The following is a 17,173-nucleotide window of genomic DNA, read 5'->3' as shown; positions in this document are numbered from 1 at the left end:
CCCTCCTCCAGGGGGATCTTCCCAACACAGGGATCGAACCTGAGTCTCTAAAGTCTCCTGCACTAGCAGGCGGGTTCTTTACCACAAGCATCACCTGGGAAGCCCTTTAAATTGTTTACCACAGTGTTACCAAGTCTAAGCTTGTACTGCTTGCCTCACAACAGGACAAAAATTGACAGATGAGTTGTTGCGGCAAGGAACGACGACTTTATTTAGAAAGCCAGCAAACCGAGAAGACGGTGGGCTTGTGCCTCAAAGAACCATCTTGCCTGAGTTAGAATCCAGGCTCCTTTTGTACTAAAAGGAAAGGGAATAAAATCAAACACTTACTGTTCCCATCAGCCTCTGGAGAGCATGTGTTAATTTCTCCCTTCCCGTGGTTATTCACAGGTAGGCCTGGTCAGGATGTTTCCCATGAACTAAACAAAGGTATTTTAGCTTAATGCTCATGACCAGGGAAGCAAGGTTACCAGAGATAGGCCATTATGTATAATTTAAGCTATAGGCAACATCCCTATAGTGATTAACTCATAACAGAATACAGAAGGTTCTTTCCTATTGCAATAGCACACAAGTGACTAAGACATTTCCACACCTTTTGCATGACTTTTCTTGCCCATCTCAACTGCAAGATGTACCACTGTGCTACAGGAAAAGAACACCGAGCTGCCCGGAAAAGCAAGAGAATACGCTGAAGGATTCCAGACACCTTTTGGCGATTATCTTTTTCAGCTTTTAAAAGAAGATCATCACCATCTTCCTAAAAAAAGAAAAAAGAAAAAAAATCAGTAGCCAGGAAAACAGAAACTTAAAATGTTACAGTAAAAATAAAGATAGTGCTTCTCAAACTAGACTATTCCTGGAGATTCACAAAGAAAGTTTTGAGGCATGGCCTCAGAGATTAACTATAGCTATTTCCAGGGTCAAGGAAACACCCGTCTCACCTCAGTGTAAAGGGATAAATCAATTCTAATCCCAAGCCTTCAGTTATAATAGTCAAAGCCCACCATCCCTGACTTTACTGGGGGAACATTACAGAGATCTTTCCTTTCAAAAAGAATGCCTCTTCCCTTCCTCTGCCTAGAAAAATCCAATTATATTTCAGTGTCACCTCTTCTGTGAAACTCTTCCATTCTGTGGTATTATGGCAATTTGCTCAGATTTTCATTGTAGCTTTTACTGATTTATTCTTGCTAATTTATGTATCTGTTTCCCACACTGTTGAGACTAGTCAAGAGCAAAGGCCTTGTCATCTACTGCACAAAATCCAACATGTGGTGGGATCCAATAAATGTTTGTTGATTCAACACATGATTACAGATTAATTTTCCAGAAATGAGATAATGCAAATATTATGAACATTTGCTTCCCTAACATTTTTCTACCATTGCCATTTCTTAAAAATACTCAGTTATTTTGGCGGGGGGGGGGGGGGGATCTGCCCCTTTTTTACACAGCTAAATGATTCAGGGAGAGCTGTTCCTATGTCCCCAGCTGCCAGGGAAGGCCCTAATCAATTGCCAAGCAACACTGTGCATTTAGCCCTAGCCAAGGTGTGTGATTCCAGGACTGGCCAGTGACCTTGATGGGTCTCGCAAGAGTAACTCTCAGTACTCCTGTTTGGATGCTGGGAGAGAAATACATTTACTGCTTTTCTCTCTCCCCTTCCCACTCCCTTTGAGCATGGACAAGGTATCCTGAGAAGCTGCTGGTAGTCATCCGGCTCCCACAAAGGGAGCCAGCCTTAAACTGAAGCTGATAGAAAACAAACTAGGGAGAAAGAGCCCAAGTCTTTGGAAACATAACTGGGCTTCTCAATTATGCCAGTCAATACTTACCAAGTTTTCTGTTACTTTCAATCCCAGGGGTTCTAATTGGTACAGAGTGACATTTAAGAGAAATCCTACCATTCTGGCTTATTTTAATAAAAAATAATAAAACGAAGTACTACTAAGGATTGCTAGTACTCAAACAAGTATCAGCACAGCATATCCAGAAATATATTAAATGTTATTTCTAATCCCTAAACCAATATACTAAAGACTCAGACATGAGAGGAAAGAGGAATTACTGAGAAATACCATGGATTACTTATTCCTTCCATGTGCAATATATCACATGAGAAATATCAACAAATAAAATATTTTAACGTATTGAAACATAACTCGAAACATAACAAATAAGAATACAACAAATAACTGAAAAAAAAAGACAGAAGACAGATTTAATAGATAAAGATAGAAGCTGTCAATTCTGAAACAGTAAGAAACAATACCAGAATTGATTTAAACTGTTAATCAAATATTAAAACAATTCAAATGTAAACAGTTCACATTAACACTGTAAACCTTAAAACCAGCTAATTGTAATGTTACTATTTTCAAAAAGAGCAGAGGAAAAGGTCCTGAGAGGAATACAGTAATTGCGATTTATAAGACAGAACTATCAATTGAAAAGTACAGAAGAAAACAATGATCTTTCCAATCAAAGAAAATCAAACTAAGTCTTTCAAAAGAGGCAAAGACAATGAGATGAATGATTTCTAAATTCTGACACTCATTATTTTTCTATGGTAAACAAATGTTTATTTTTAAACTAATACCTGGATACCGAGAAATATCTATTAATTTTGTTTTATTATCAAAATAATTTTAACATTTACAGAATGTTTACTATGTGTCAGGATGTCTCGTGTAGTCCTCACAACAACGCTGTTAGAGGTACTATCACCTTCTTCATTTTACAGATAAGGAAACTTAAACATCAGTTGTGTGCAACGCCCAAGAAAACTATTCAGTTAATAAACAGCAAAGCTGGAATCCAGAAGTGGGCTTCAGAGCTTGCATTTTTAACTTGATGATTATTATCAGGTTGATTATTTCAAAAAGTGGACAAAATAAATGTTAAATTAAAAGGTTAAGCTTACTTCACTAACAACAGCTGGCTGAGGACAATATAATGGAGGAGCTGGAAGATACAAGCCGACGGGCACTAAGCCCCACAGTCTCTTACTGAAGTCCTTGGCAGAGTTTATCAGAAGCTGAAAAGTCCCTGAGAGAATATCTGCGTCAGCCATAACTGCTGCTTTCAGTATTTCCTGCACAGAAGCAAACAGCAGATCCGCATCTTCTTCTTCAATGGGATCTGCCAAACACAGAATTAGGTAAAGCAGTTACAATTTATATTATACTTTTCCTTCTATTTTGTAGTTTAAAGCTTCATATCTGAAAAAGTTGACTGCCAAAAATAAACATATTGGTCAAAATGCAAAACACTCAAACTTCTGGACAGAAATTTAAGATTTTGTTACTTTTAAGATTATAAAAGTAGTAGAGCACAAAGACTTTCCGAAATTATACAAGATACTGTAACACAACTACATAATAAAAACGTGCTTGGAATATAATCATGACTCAAAAAATAATAATAAAAGGAAAACATTAATGCGAAAAATAGAATGTAAGAAACACAAAAAAAGAATATAAAGCATTATGTGGAGGCAGTGAAACAGTAATTTTCATTTCCTTAATAGTCAATCACAGTACTTTTATATAAAAGGACTTGTGAAGCTAAAGAAGCAAAAAAACAAAAATATATGAAATAGCCATACAGTAGGCTTCAGTTTTATAAACATCTGTAAAAATGGAGAAATGTTCTGGAACAAAATGCAAACAGATGCAGGTGGCAGAACTGTAGACTTACGGACTTTTACATTAGGAATTCTCTTAAAGCACACTTTAGGGAATAGACTACGAAAACACTCGTGTACTGACTTTTCATCCCTGCCTGATATTCACGTTTTCTATATCCAATTTAGGTAAAAAATAAAATGTTATAGCTACAGTTGAAATTCCTTAGGTACCAACCCTATTTCACTTCCTACTTCCAGAGGTCGTCACCATCCAGAATTTAGTGTGGCTCTATTGGAACTCCTACTAAATATATGTTGCGTCTTCTTGTTCAATACAAAGTTTAACCTCTCTTTCATATTTTCCAAATGTTTTCTTTTTATCTATATATGGATATATTTTATCTTTCTATATATTTTGTGTATATATATAGAGTTCAAATCTATTTTCTAGTTTACTAACCATCTGCTGAGCTTTTTGTTTTTAAATCAATTTGTAAAGGTATAATTTACATACACTAAAATTATCCTTTTATGTACACAGTTCACCCTGGTGGTCCAGTGGCTAGGACTCCTCGCTCCCAGTGCAAAGGGCCTGGGTTCAATCCCTGGTCAGGGGACTAGATCTCACAGGCCTCAACTCAGAGTTTGCATGCCAAAACTAAGATAGAAGATCTTGCATGCTGCAACTAAGGATGGGAGCAGTCAAATAAATAAATAAACATTTTTTAAAAATACACAATTCAATGAGTTTTGGCAAATCGTACAGGCTATGAGAACATTTGTATCACTCCAAAAAGCTCTCTCATACCTCTTTGTTGTCAATTCCGCCCTTGCTGCTGCTGCTGCTGAGTCACTTCAGTCGTGTCCGACTCTGTATGACCCCAGAGATGGCAGCCCACCAGGCTCCGCCGTCCCTGGAGTTCTCCAGGCAAGAACACTGGAGTGGGTTGCCATTTCCTTCTCCAATGCATGAAAGTGAAAAGTGAAAGTGAAGCCGCTCAGTCGTGTCCGACTCTTAGCCACCCCATGGACTGCAGCCCACCAGGCTCCTCCGTCCATGGGATTTTCCAGGTAAGAGTACTGGAGTGGGGTGCCATTGCCTTCTCCTCAATTCCCCCCTTACTTCTAGGTAAACATTAATCTGTTTCCTGTCCCTGTAGTGTTGCTTTTTATGAAATGTTATATAAATGGAATCATATAGTGGGTAGTTTTATTTATAAGTTCTTTCATTCAGCATAATGGTTCTGTGATTCATCCATGTGGTTGCATGTTATCAGCGGTTTCCTCCTCTTTATTATTTATTATTACACATTACAGATAAATTACAATTTGTTTATGTATCCACAAGTTAGTAAGCATTTGGGTTGTTTCAAGTTTTTTTGGCTGTTATGAAAAAGCTATGCACATTCACATACAGGTTTTTCAGTGAACCTAGATTTTTATTTTTCTTGGGTAAATACCTAAGAAAATCTTTAAAATGTTAAATCTGAGCCTTTAAATGCATATTTTTATATTTTATCTAGAAACACATTGTATCTATGTATTTATTGTGGGAAAATTTTCAGATCATCAAAAAGACATTGCCAGAACTAGAAGTTCAGACTGGGAATTTTTTAGTCTTATTTTTCTTTCCCCAAAATATTCACAAATGTGTGCGTACTTAAAAGCTTTTTAAAATACCATAAGCTTTGTATTAAGCTGATACACAGGTTGACCATACATAGGTAACTCACCTGTAAACTGTTTGCATTTTGAGTTCATTTCATTTTTTGCTTCCAAAGAGGCTGGCTGACCTAGGAAACACTGTAGTTTTTCCTGAAAAATCTGTGCTGGAGTCATATTTAATGGTAGATTCAGACTCTTTTCCTTGGATCTGAAATCACACCAAATTAGGGGGAAATAATTACAATTTTTTAAAAAAGGAAACACATACACATCAAGAACTAAACATGAAATTTTTAAGAACCAGAGAAGTCCATGTTATTCATCTTGTGTTTAGAAAAGAAGTAATTGAGGAAATGCTGTATAGAGGAGAGTACTGAGGCCCTCCACAATTACAGTCCTGATATAGCTCCCCATGCTTAACCGCCCACTGCTGCCCTACATACAGACTCTCCAGATGAAACCTTAAGTGCTCTGGGCCACGTGCCTCTGCTTCTGCTTGGAATGTTCTCTCTCCCTACAGCTACTTGCTTTGTCAAGATTCCATCTTCTCTTCATCGCCCATCACAAATGACATCTCCCATATAAAGTATTTCCTGGCTTTCCCTCACTTGATATTATTGCTCTCCCTACCATACCATGGATGGGCTTCCCTGGTGGCTCAGATGGTAAAGAATCCACCTGCAATGCAGGAGACCCGGGTTCAATCCCTCAGTTGGGAAGATCCCCTAGAGAAGGGAAAGGCTACCCACTCTGATATTCTGTCCTAGAGAATTCAAAGACACAGCAATGCCATAATATTCATAAGAGTTAAAATGCAGGGATTAGTTTGATTAGCTTAAAATGTAAATCCTGTTTGGGAAGGAGAAAACTCTCCCATTGACTATAGGCCCTTTGAGGGTGCTGCTGCTGCTAAGTCACTTCAGTCATGTCCAACTCTGTGCGACCCCAGAGACGGCAGCCCACCAGGCTCCCCAGTCCCTGGGATTCTCCAGGCAAGAACACTGGAGTGGGTTGCCACTTCCTTCTCCAATGCATGAAAGTGAAAAGTGAAAGTGAAGTCGCTCAGTCAGGTCCGACTCTTAGCGACCCCACGGACTGCAGCCTACCAGGCTCCTCAGTCCATGGGATTTTCCAGGCAAAAGTACTGGAGTGGGGTGCCATTGCCTTCTCCTACTAACAAGTAAAAGTGCTAAATAGATATTTAAATACAGTAAGTAAACCTCTGAGCTGTCTAACACAGTTGACACTAGCTGCATGTAGCTCTCTAAATTTAAATTAGATTGAAAATCCAGTTCCTTGGTCTTATCAGCCACCTTTCAAGGGCTTAATAAATACATGTAGCTAGTAGCTATCAGACTGGACAGCACATACAGAATATTTCCATCACCAAAGAAAATTCTATTGGACAATGCTGAACTAAGGATTCCACAAAATGTGTAAATATCAGCAATGAGTGAAATAAGAAACACTTTAGATAACACCATCGTACTTTTTTAACTTCAGTTCAGTTGCTCAGTTGTGTCCCACTCTTTGCAACCCCATGAGTCGAAGCATGCCAGGCCTCCCTGTCCATCACCAACTCCCTGAATTCACTCAAACTCATGCGCATGGAGTCAGTGATGCCATCCAGCCATCTCATCCTCTGTCGTCCCCTTCTCCTCCTGCCCCCAATCCCTCCCAGCATCAGGGTCTTTTCCAATGAGTCAACTCTTCGAATGAGGTGGCCAAACTACTGGAGTTTCAGCCTCAGCATCAGTCCTTCCAATGAACACCCAGAACTGACCTCCTTTAGGATGGACGGGTTGGACTTCCTTGCAGTCCAACTTAGATGTGCCTAAAAATACATACCTCGTGAATTTGCTACCATGCTTACAGAAGAGTTGAAAAGCCACACCAACAGAAACAGATGTCTTCCAGTCTCCAAGTTTATGTGCCAACCACACGGCTTCTGGAACCAGGCCACCAATCAATAATAATTCAAGGGCATATTCAACGGTCCACACATCAGAAAGATTCTGCTCTCTGACGGCACTGGCCACCTTAGAGTGTTGCAGAGGAATGAGCCGAAAGGGCTGCTCTGTGAGTAGATAAAAGAAAATGGATTAACTACAGTTATACATAGGAACTCATTCTTCCCTACACACATCTCCTTAATCAATACTTTCTACACAAAACCACAAGGAAGATACATACAAAATGGCCTAAGATAATACTTAACACACTCTAGAATAGCTTTTTTTTTTTTTAAACACTGAAGAATGTGTCTCTTTAAGTGGGTCATGCAGCAAATGTTGGCACTTCTAAAAAAATGAAACTGAGCAGACAAAGAAACAGAAGAAATAGTATCAAAGTGCATTATACAAAATAAAGGTAAATACATACAGTTTGATCAGATAATATAAGGACATGATTAAATAGAGCAAAGAAAAAATGACCCAAATAAAATAATAAAAGTAAAATGTCCAAAAATTAAATTCTACATTAGAATGAGTTTGAGTAAACTCGGGAGTTGGTGATGGACAGGGAGGCCTGGTGTGCTGCAGTCCATGGGGTTGCAAAGAGTCGGACACAACTGAGTGACTGAACTGAACTGAAATTAGAATACTCAGAATTTGTTCAATTACCACATTTTTATAGCTCTTTTACTTAAAAAAAAAAAAAAAGGAAACTGTATAAACACCAATGTGTCCAAAATTTGCAATTAAAAAAATACATATTCAATAAAAACAAGTTCAAAGCAATTACCTTTCTCAGATTATATTCATTCGTAAACAGTCACCTACATGTCAGGCACTAGGCTAGACAGTATTATTTCCACAGATCAATGATCACTGTGTAAAATTGTTTTAAATATTCTGTGCAAAAACAAGGTGAGAAAATTATTTGTTTATTCTATTACCTGTTTTAATATGAAGGGGAGGAAGAACATTCACACTGTGAGGTGGCAAAATGCACAGCAGCTGATTGGTGAAGTAGGCAGCCATGAAGCGAGCCATGGACTGGACCACCCTCACCGCGGCTTCGGGATGAACACTTCCAGTCACCCCAGACTCACAAGGAGACTTCTCAGGAACTGCAGGATACACCAAATGAGCAAAGGAGATTCCGATCAAACTAGCAAAAGTAGGAATATTTAAGCTCCTAACATGATGCAAGAAGAAAATTATAATTAAAACTTTTTTCTGAGATCAACACCCCTGGCCTATACAAGGTAACTTGTAACAGGTATCTACATTTCTTAAAGACAATAGAACAAAAATAAAATAATAAGCTCAAAATTATCAGCACATACACTTAGGAACTCTTTTATGACTTCAAGTTACCAGTTTTTTCTAAAAATGTGGAAGGATCTATAAAAACAATCCAGCTATAATGGACTTGCAAGCTTATCATTTCTTTGTTTTCCTTTCTTCCTCCTCTTTCTCATTTTCTTTCTTTAGTTCAAGGAGGCAGAGTTTACTACAAAGAGCCAGAACAGTGATTCTTCATGTCTGTTTCTGTATTATAGTATACTCCCATAACATTAACTCTTTACTATTAAGATTCTTTTGGGAGGTATGGACAAGAGGAACGTGTAGAATGGAGGGAAAAGGCAGAGGAGAGAGTTACATTATGATTTCTAGAGTGCTTCTGACATAAACTAGAGCAAACATGCCATCCCTATTTAAAAACTGAAACTTAATAATACAAACTGGATTCAGATATTTGAAGATAAATAGCTAAAAACTACTGAGTGAGTGAAAGTCGCTCAGTTGTGTCCAACTCTGCGACCCCATGGACTATACAGTCCACAGAATTCTCCAGGCCAGAATACTGGAGTGGGTAGCCATTCCCTTCTCCAGGGGATCTTCCCAACCCAGGGATTGAAGCCAGGTCCCCAGCACTGTAAGCAGATTCTTTACCAGCTGAGCCACCAGGGAAGCCCATACAAGATAAATATTAAATTAAGATTAATTTTTATGACATTTATGGCCCCAACAAAGGCAAAGTATCTTTCTTTCTCAGAAGTCACTTGAGGCGATTTACAGGTGGTCCAGAGGTTAGGGCTCTATGCTTCCACAGCAGGGGGCCCGGGTTCAATATATACGGAGGCCTGCGCATTCTCCCTGTGAATCACTGAACTTGGGCAGTAGTCCTGGGGACTCCTGACCAAGAGAGGATATGCTGAAAATACTCTAAACAACTATCATTAAAAATTAAATATATTACTATAGGTTCAACTTAGCTTGACAGTTATATCATATCATGACAATACTGCTGGAAAAAAAATCCAGTCAGTTAAAAAGTCACACATAAGAAAAAAAAGTCACACATAAATGTCTTCCACTCATACACAGCTAACAGTCCTTTCGGAGGGCAATCTAACACTAGGCATCAGAAGTCTTGACTCTGTAACCTCATTTCTCAAGATTTAACATGTAGACATTAGTAATGCTCACAAAAATTTATGTTCACTGCAACATTATTTAAAATAGTAAGTAGGTGGTAACAATCTAAAATATCCAATAATAAGGAAAAAGCTTACTAGGTTTTTTAAAAGAATACTATTTACATTGGAAAATATTCACAATATTAAATTTAAAAGATTGCAAAACAGAATATTAGCTCTGGTAATAAACATATATGAATGCACATAGACAAAAATGGTAGCATTAAAAGTGATTTTATTTTCTTTAAACCTTTCCATATTTCAAAACTGTCTAAAATGAACCTATATTACTACTAAATAAACACAAATTTAAAAAGACAAATATCAGAGTAGGAAATCCATAAACAGTGGTTGCATATGGTATCACTTATATATGGAATCTAAAAAGATAATACAAACGAACTTATTCACAAAACAGAAACAGACTCACAGACTTTGAAAACAAACCTACAGTCACCGAAGAGGAAAGGTGGGGTGGGGAGGGATAAATTAAGAGTTTAGGAGTAAAACATACACTCTACTGTATATAAAATAAGATAATCAACAAGGGCCTACTGTATAGCATGGAGAACTCTACTCAGTATTCTGTAATAACCTATATGGGAAAAGAGTCTGAAACAGAATGGATATATGTGAATGTATAACTGAATCATTCTGCAGTACACCTGAAACGCAATATTGTAAATCAGCTACACCCCAATATAAAACAAAAATTAAATTTAAAAAATGCAGAGAAAATATGAGTCCCAGAATAAAATTTCATAGTATTCTACCATCTGTCCTTAGCCGCTCAGTTGTGTCCGACTCTTTGCGATCCTTATGGACTGTAGCCTGCCAGGTTCTTTTGTCCATGGGGATTCTCCAGGCAAGAATACTGGAATGGGTTGCCATGCCCTCCTCCAGGGGATCTTCCCAACCCAGGGATCGAACCCAGGTCTCCCACATTGCAGGTGGATTCTTTATTGTCTGAGCCACCAGGGAAACTGAAGAATACTAGACCTTCTCCAGGAGATCTTCCTGACCCAGGAATCAAACTGGGGTCTCCTACATTGCAGGTGGATTCTTCACTGGCTGAGCTACCCAGGAAGCCCATTCTACTATCTATCTCACTTTAAAATTAAAAAAAAAAAAAAAAGAAAGAAAGAAACCACAGTGGCTGAAACCAAACAAACAAACTAATACTGTTCTGGACAAAAATGATAAACTGGTAAAAATCACAGAAAGGGTTTTACAAACCTTCTCAATCTATTTTTCAAAGCCTTTTGTAAACTAATTTCTTTTGATCTCTACTTTCCATCAGTAAATGATTTTTAAACCAATAAATAATCAGTTATTAGTAAAAAAAAAAAACAAATACTCCATCTAGAGTCATGAACTCCATTTAGAAAGTACTGACACACTGGCCTTTCTGACACACTCATATGCAAAGTAGACTTCTCATGGTCTACCACTGTAAAGCAGCATTATAAATACATTATGTGCTCATTCATATAGATGTCTTTCACTCTGTTGCTATTGCTTAGTCACTAAGTTATGTTCGACTCTTTGTGACCCCATGGACTGCAGCTTACCAGGCTCCTCTGTCCATGGGATTTCCCAGGAAAGAATACTGGAATAGGTTACCATTTCCTTTCCTAGGGGATCTCCCTCATTCTGGAACTGAACCGGTGTCTCCTGTGTCTCCCGCAGTGACAGGCTGATTCTTTACCACTGAGCTACCAGGGAAGCCTGTCTTTCACTTTGGTTATTGCTTAATTTAAATACACCTTTTTTAAAAAAGGACAATCCAAATATTCTACAATCTCTTAAACAGATTTTAAAAAGGCCCTGAATATGTCAGAAAGTGATTTTGATCACTTTAGCAAACCACCTTAAGCAATCATTAGAGAAAATACAAACATGTTAAGGGAAAGTACCTGACATTGGGTACCTGACATTGTGTCTAACAAACAGGGCTGTGAGACTTGAGACAACAATTATAACAGTTCAGCAGGCAAGTGCCGCTAAGCTGAGAGACTCAAAGGTTAAAAACAAGCAAAAACATGATCCTTGCTGCTAAGAAGCTGACAGTCCCAAAATTCACCACAATGCAACAGAGCAACCAACTTTTATGTATAAGCAATTTCATAGCTAAACCTGTAAATACAAATTGCTAACATTAAACATACTGATTTTATATTGATGAACCAAAATACATTAAACTCAACAGATGGCATTAAAAGACAAAGAAGCAAACAAACAAACAAAAATACTGATTTTTGAAAAGCATACCTGAACAATCTTCATTTTCTTTTACAGGAAGGTGGGACCATCTCAGTATTTCTCTTACTAGCTGATCACATAATCCTTGAGCATCATTTAAATTATAGTTATAGAGGTGGCAGTATAAAAGAGAAAGATAATAGCGAAGCTGAAGAAAACATGTCCTTCTTCCTCCTTAAATAGGGCACAATTACACTTACATTAAAAAACATGTTAGCTAGGTAACGTTCTTGATCTGAGTGCTGGATAGACGGAAATGCTCAGTGTATAAAAATTCATCAACTGTACACTCGTGTCATGTGAACTTTTCTGTACCTGTTTCACAACTGAGTAAAAAAAACAGGTCAGCAATATTTTGTTCTTTTTCATTGTAAATTCTGAATAATTTTATTTTCTGTGGTCAGGTCCTAAGATGACTAAGAATTTATCCAAAAAGAGGTGCAAATGCTCATCTCAGTACTAACCGAGGTCCGCTAACAACATCTCTCTCAAGTACACAAGCTATGAAACAGAAGGGCACATGCTAAAAACACAAATTAAAAAAACACACATACATATATCAAACAGACGGTCAAAGAGACTTTCCAGAGAAGAAATACTGTCGAATAAGATTGGATCCCTTGACCACTGTCTTCAAGTATCTAAAAGGTGTTTAGGACTGAGACTGCCGGTTACCTGCCCCTTATCCACCATTCTGAGTAAAAGAATTCTAATTTTATTTGGGGTTCCAATGCACTAAGATCACAATTTCTTGCTAAATGTGGCCATGAGAAAATATGATAAAGTTCTTAGCCAAGAGATAATATAGTGTACAGCTGCCAGACAAGCTGTGTAAAGAGGCATCTCAGCCAGGAGGTGTGCCTTCTCTTGCCCCCCCTGCCTGCCTCCTTTCTGTTACCTGGATTGTACACGTGATGGCTGGGACTCCAGCATCCATGTTAATTCATGCAACAGCCTTAAGAGTAGAAGCAATGCACTAAGGACGATGGAGCAGAAACACTAAATAAGCTTGAGTCCTTGATGAGACCCCCGAAATACCAAATCAGCCCCAGACTGTCAACTCCTCGCCTCCTTTCCTAAGAGAAATAAACTTCTTGTTGAAGCCACTGTTACTTTCAGTCTCCACTATAAGAAACCATTTCAACTGGATACAAATGGAAATGAAATGAAATTAAAAGGCCCAGAATAAAACTCATTATGAAAACTTTTCTTCATGAGAACTTCTCATCACACTGGACGCCACTCCTCTTCATCCAGCTGTACAATCTCCAAATCTGAGAAGTGCACGAGACTTCTTTCTCGACTCAGTCACAAGTTCACTTGATCAAACCTATTAAACATCTGACAAATGTGACTTTTGTTCCCCAGTACTCTTGACATTGCTTTGCTTCAGGACCTCTTCAACTGACTAATTTTCTTGCTTCTAGGTAAAACCCACATCTCTATACCACACTCCAACAAATGGCCCTCTGTAATGTACCAAAGTGATCTTTCCAAATGGCCTATACTTATTTGAAAAGTACTCTTTCTGTATCTTAACAGATCCCACTATCTTCAGGATAAAACCTTAATCCCATGGCACTGCATAGTATCTTCCCTTATCATCTATTCTCTCCTCTCACTTCAGCGCTCACCACCCTATCCTCAATATTACATATATGTTTCAAATAACCTGGTCAACTACTCGCAATTTACCAAACTGCCATAGTTTCTCATGTCTTCTTGCTTCTAGAGTGCTATATCCTATGTTACACCATTTCCACTCCTTCACCTGAACAATTTTCACTTAGTTTTACATGTCTGTTCCTCCAGGTTTTCTCCAGATTGATGTTTGCACTCCAGTTCAGACCATGCCCTCTCCCAACAAATACCATAAAGCATAATGAGAAACATGCCAGTTGTTCATGCAATCTATCCTCCACACTATGGGCAATTTGAGGGTAAACTTGTTTATTTCAGTTATTCTTATTGTCTAACACACATAGCAGGCCCTCAATACATAGCCACAGCAGCCAGAAAATAAATTTAATAATTAGCTAAACCTGACCAGTAGTGGAAGTCAAGGTTAGCTTCACAGCCACTGGCTGAAAACCTCTATCATCTTATACCCTCAGCCCTATATCATAAAAGCTATCACCAGTTTCTAGAATCCACATCCCTACTGTCTCATCAAAAACTCCATGTAGCCCCATAATAAATCTAACTCACAGGAAATTCTTAAAGTTGAATTACTTAAGGGCAGAGAGCCTTAGCTCAAAGTTTCTGTAAGTTGGTATTAGAACCTTATTTGACTCATAGTTTCTCTTGTAGATGCTGCTGCTGCTGCTAAGTCGCTTCAGTCATGTCCAACTCTGTGCGACCCCAGAGACGGCAGCCCACCAGGCTCCCCCGTCCCTGGGATTCTCCAGGCAAGAACACTGGAGTGGGTTGCCATTTCCTTCTCCAATGCATGAAAGTGAAAAGTGAAAGTGAAGTCGCTGAGTCTTGTCCAACTCTTAGCGACCCCATGGACTGCGGCTCACCAGGCTCCTCCGTCCATGGGATTTTCCAGGCAAGAGTACTGGAGTGGGGTACCACTAAATAACATTTTTTTTTAATTTAGGATTTAAGTCTCTTTTTTACCCATTACCAATCAATCACAGGTTCCATCACTAACCAAAAAAAGGACAGAGGAGTCTTATCTACAGATAGGATAAAAATTTCTTGGTGCTACAAATTCCAAGACTAAGAATAATTTTAAATAACTATTTCTAACAGACAAGGTACCTACAGTATGTATTTTATTTAGGCATTAAGAAATTGTCAGTTCTTGGAAATCTGAAATTATTTTTAAGAAGAGCAGCATGCTAAAATATGGTCCCATGAACATCATGGCAAGTAATATTATTTAAACACCCCCTACCTTTCTCACAGGTTTCTTGTAGAGCTTTCTTCCATATTTGAACAGATTTTTCATATGATCCTAATAGGAAACACTCTTCCCCTACAAAATTTTTAACCAACAGTTAGTCCTGGTTAATTAAATTACTTTATGAAAATTTACTTGTTTTAAAATTTAGTGGATATAGTGCAGCCAGAAATTATTTTGAAAAAAACAAATAATTACAACCAATCAATAAACTCAAAGCCCAACAACCTACTATCGCTTACGCCTGGGGTTAGAAATTGTTTATAAGATACTGACCATTGATAGATTTAAGTTCTAAGGTCTGGTTCAAGCGAACTCCAGCAGTCTGCAGTTCAGCCTGTATATGGCATAACAGGGACTTGACAGCTGACGTTTCATGTGTCATCTTTTCAGTTAACTGCACGCCATCTTCAGGAACTCTTTGACTTAACTGCATTTGATACCATAAAGTCTTTCTGTACAATATTCTCCAGAGAACAATCAATCTGCACACAGAATGAGGTAATCATAAAAATCAAATTTCAGACTAGGGATAGGAATGAGTATAGCCTTTTTTTAGCCTTTACTAAGAGTATAGCTAATGAATATAGCCTCATTAGTCTTTTTCTCTCCATGTATTCTTCCCTGAGGTAATAATATGCATACAACTGATCAGGTTCAAAGATAGCAAAAAGTCAAAAAAAATGCACATTTTTTAAACTTTCATAAATGCTTTAGATACCTGAGGTCATTTTTTCTATAGTGCTTATTTGAATCAAAATCTTTCAACAGTATCATGATTGCCCATGACTAATAAAATAATGTGTGCTGAAAAATGGCATAAATCCTAAAATACTTTCAAATAACATAAAATCTATGATGCTGAGAACTAACAGTACAAGATTTCTTTTGGGAGTGATAAAAATATTCTGGAATTTGTGCTACTCGTTCTACAACCTTGTGACTATAATAGAAATGACTGAATTGTAGCCTTTAAAATAATGAATTTTACAGTACGGGAATTATATCTCAATTTTGAAGAATCTACAATGCTGATGGTCTCCTAACAGTGAAGTCATTGTACCTGTGTCCTGGCTGTTGCACAAAATTTAATACTTGAGGATGAATCTTGAAAGATGAGTTCCAAGACCAGTTTTCCCAAGATTCACCGTCTTGAAACATTTGAAAAATGGGTAACACCAATGAGTCTTGCTTTGCTCTTCTACTTCCATCAGCTGATGCTGAAATAACTTCAGGCTGAAGACTGTACACACCATTTAAATGATCAGCTACCATTCTGAGTAAATGGAAACAGGCTAAAAGCTTCTCTGAGAATAACTGATCCTGTTGTTGCTGTGTTAGCAAAAGCTTTATAGTATTTGAAGTCAGCTTCACCAAATGTCCTACATCTTGCTTGTATCTCATATCCCAATACTGGATTGATAAACACTGATGAAAAAGTTGAAAGATACAAAGTACCCATGTATTATGTTTTGAGCTCTTGCTTAAAAAAAGATCAAGTTTGGGAAAAGGACATTTTATAAACTGAAGAATATACAAAAAATGAGTGATACAAACTACTGTGTAGTTTAACATTAAATTTTTTTCCACCACATTTTTTGAAATTCCTATAGTCCATGCTGCAAGGAGATTTTTCTGGACAGAGTGCAGTTCTATAACAGTTTTATCTGTCTCCTCAGTATTATCTTTTGCATGTATTGTATCAAACATAGAAGCAAATTCCAATCTTCCCTCCTCAACACTACTAAATAACAGATCATTTTTTTGGTTCCAAAAAGAGAATAAGTTGTTTGGAAAACATCTGCCATCATCAGTTTCTTCTGCTTCAAAATCCTAAAACATGAGAGAGAAAAAATTATTATTAATATTAATATAGTCTAATTCCTTACAAGTAGAATCAGTTTAGTGCTATCAAATTTCTCTTCTCTTTAATAACAGGAAAACAAAATTTGTTTCTTGGAATAAAATCAGTACATAACTGTTCAAAATAAATAAAACATTGCTAACAAGTACCTGCAGATCTGCTGTTTCTTCATTTAACTTCAATGTTTCTTCTGCTTGCAAGAATTTGGGAACAGTAGAATCAGCTACATTTTCATTTCTTTGGTGCTTTAACAAGCTAGATCTTAGGGAATTCAGTGATCGCAAGTTCAGACCTTTGCCTTTTGGCTATAGAAAAAGAAGATTTCCAAGAGCAAAGTTTTATCCATAGTGAAGTGAAGTTGCTCAGTCGTGTCCAACTGTTTTCAACCCCATGGACTGTAGCCTCCCAGACTTC

At 37.6% G+C, this 17,173-nt stretch overlaps 1 protein-coding gene across 9 annotated transcripts in view; it reads right to left on the bottom strand.

The window, feature by feature from the left end:
• The window catches only part of CPLANE1 (ciliogenesis and planar polarity effector complex subunit 1), a 107,909-nt gene that overhangs the window by 75,827 nt on the left and 14,909 nt on the right, over nt 1-17,173 (bottom strand). For 8 of the 9 annotated variants that reach the window (XM_061393698.1, XM_061393696.1, XM_061393700.1 and 5 more), the window contains 10 exons: nt 16,909-17,064; nt 15,959-16,728; nt 15,172-15,380; nt 14,890-14,970; nt 11,997-12,161; nt 8,196-8,369; nt 7,145-7,373; nt 5,365-5,504; nt 2,927-3,144; nt 596-760 (listed from right to left, as the gene is read on the bottom strand). In XM_061393698.1, coding sequence (XP_061249682.1) covers nt 596-760; nt 2,927-3,144; nt 5,365-5,504; nt 7,145-7,373; nt 8,196-8,369; nt 11,997-12,161; nt 14,890-14,970; nt 15,172-15,380; nt 15,959-16,728; nt 16,909-17,064 — 2,307 coding nt within the window. The remainder of the gene's footprint in view (nt 1-595; nt 761-2,926; nt 3,145-5,364; nt 5,505-7,144; nt 7,374-8,195; nt 8,370-11,996; nt 12,162-14,889; nt 14,971-15,171; nt 15,381-15,958; nt 16,729-16,908; nt 17,065-17,173) is intronic. The other variant, XM_061393703.1, reaches the window with a different exon arrangement.

This window comes from Bos javanicus, chromosome 20, assembly GCF_032452875.1.
Source record: "Bos javanicus breed banteng chromosome 20, ARS-OSU_banteng_1.0, whole genome shotgun sequence".
Taxonomy (NCBI): Eukaryota; Metazoa; Chordata; class Mammalia; order Artiodactyla; family Bovidae; genus Bos; species Bos javanicus.
This window is presented reverse-complemented; position numbering and strand designations above follow the sequence as displayed.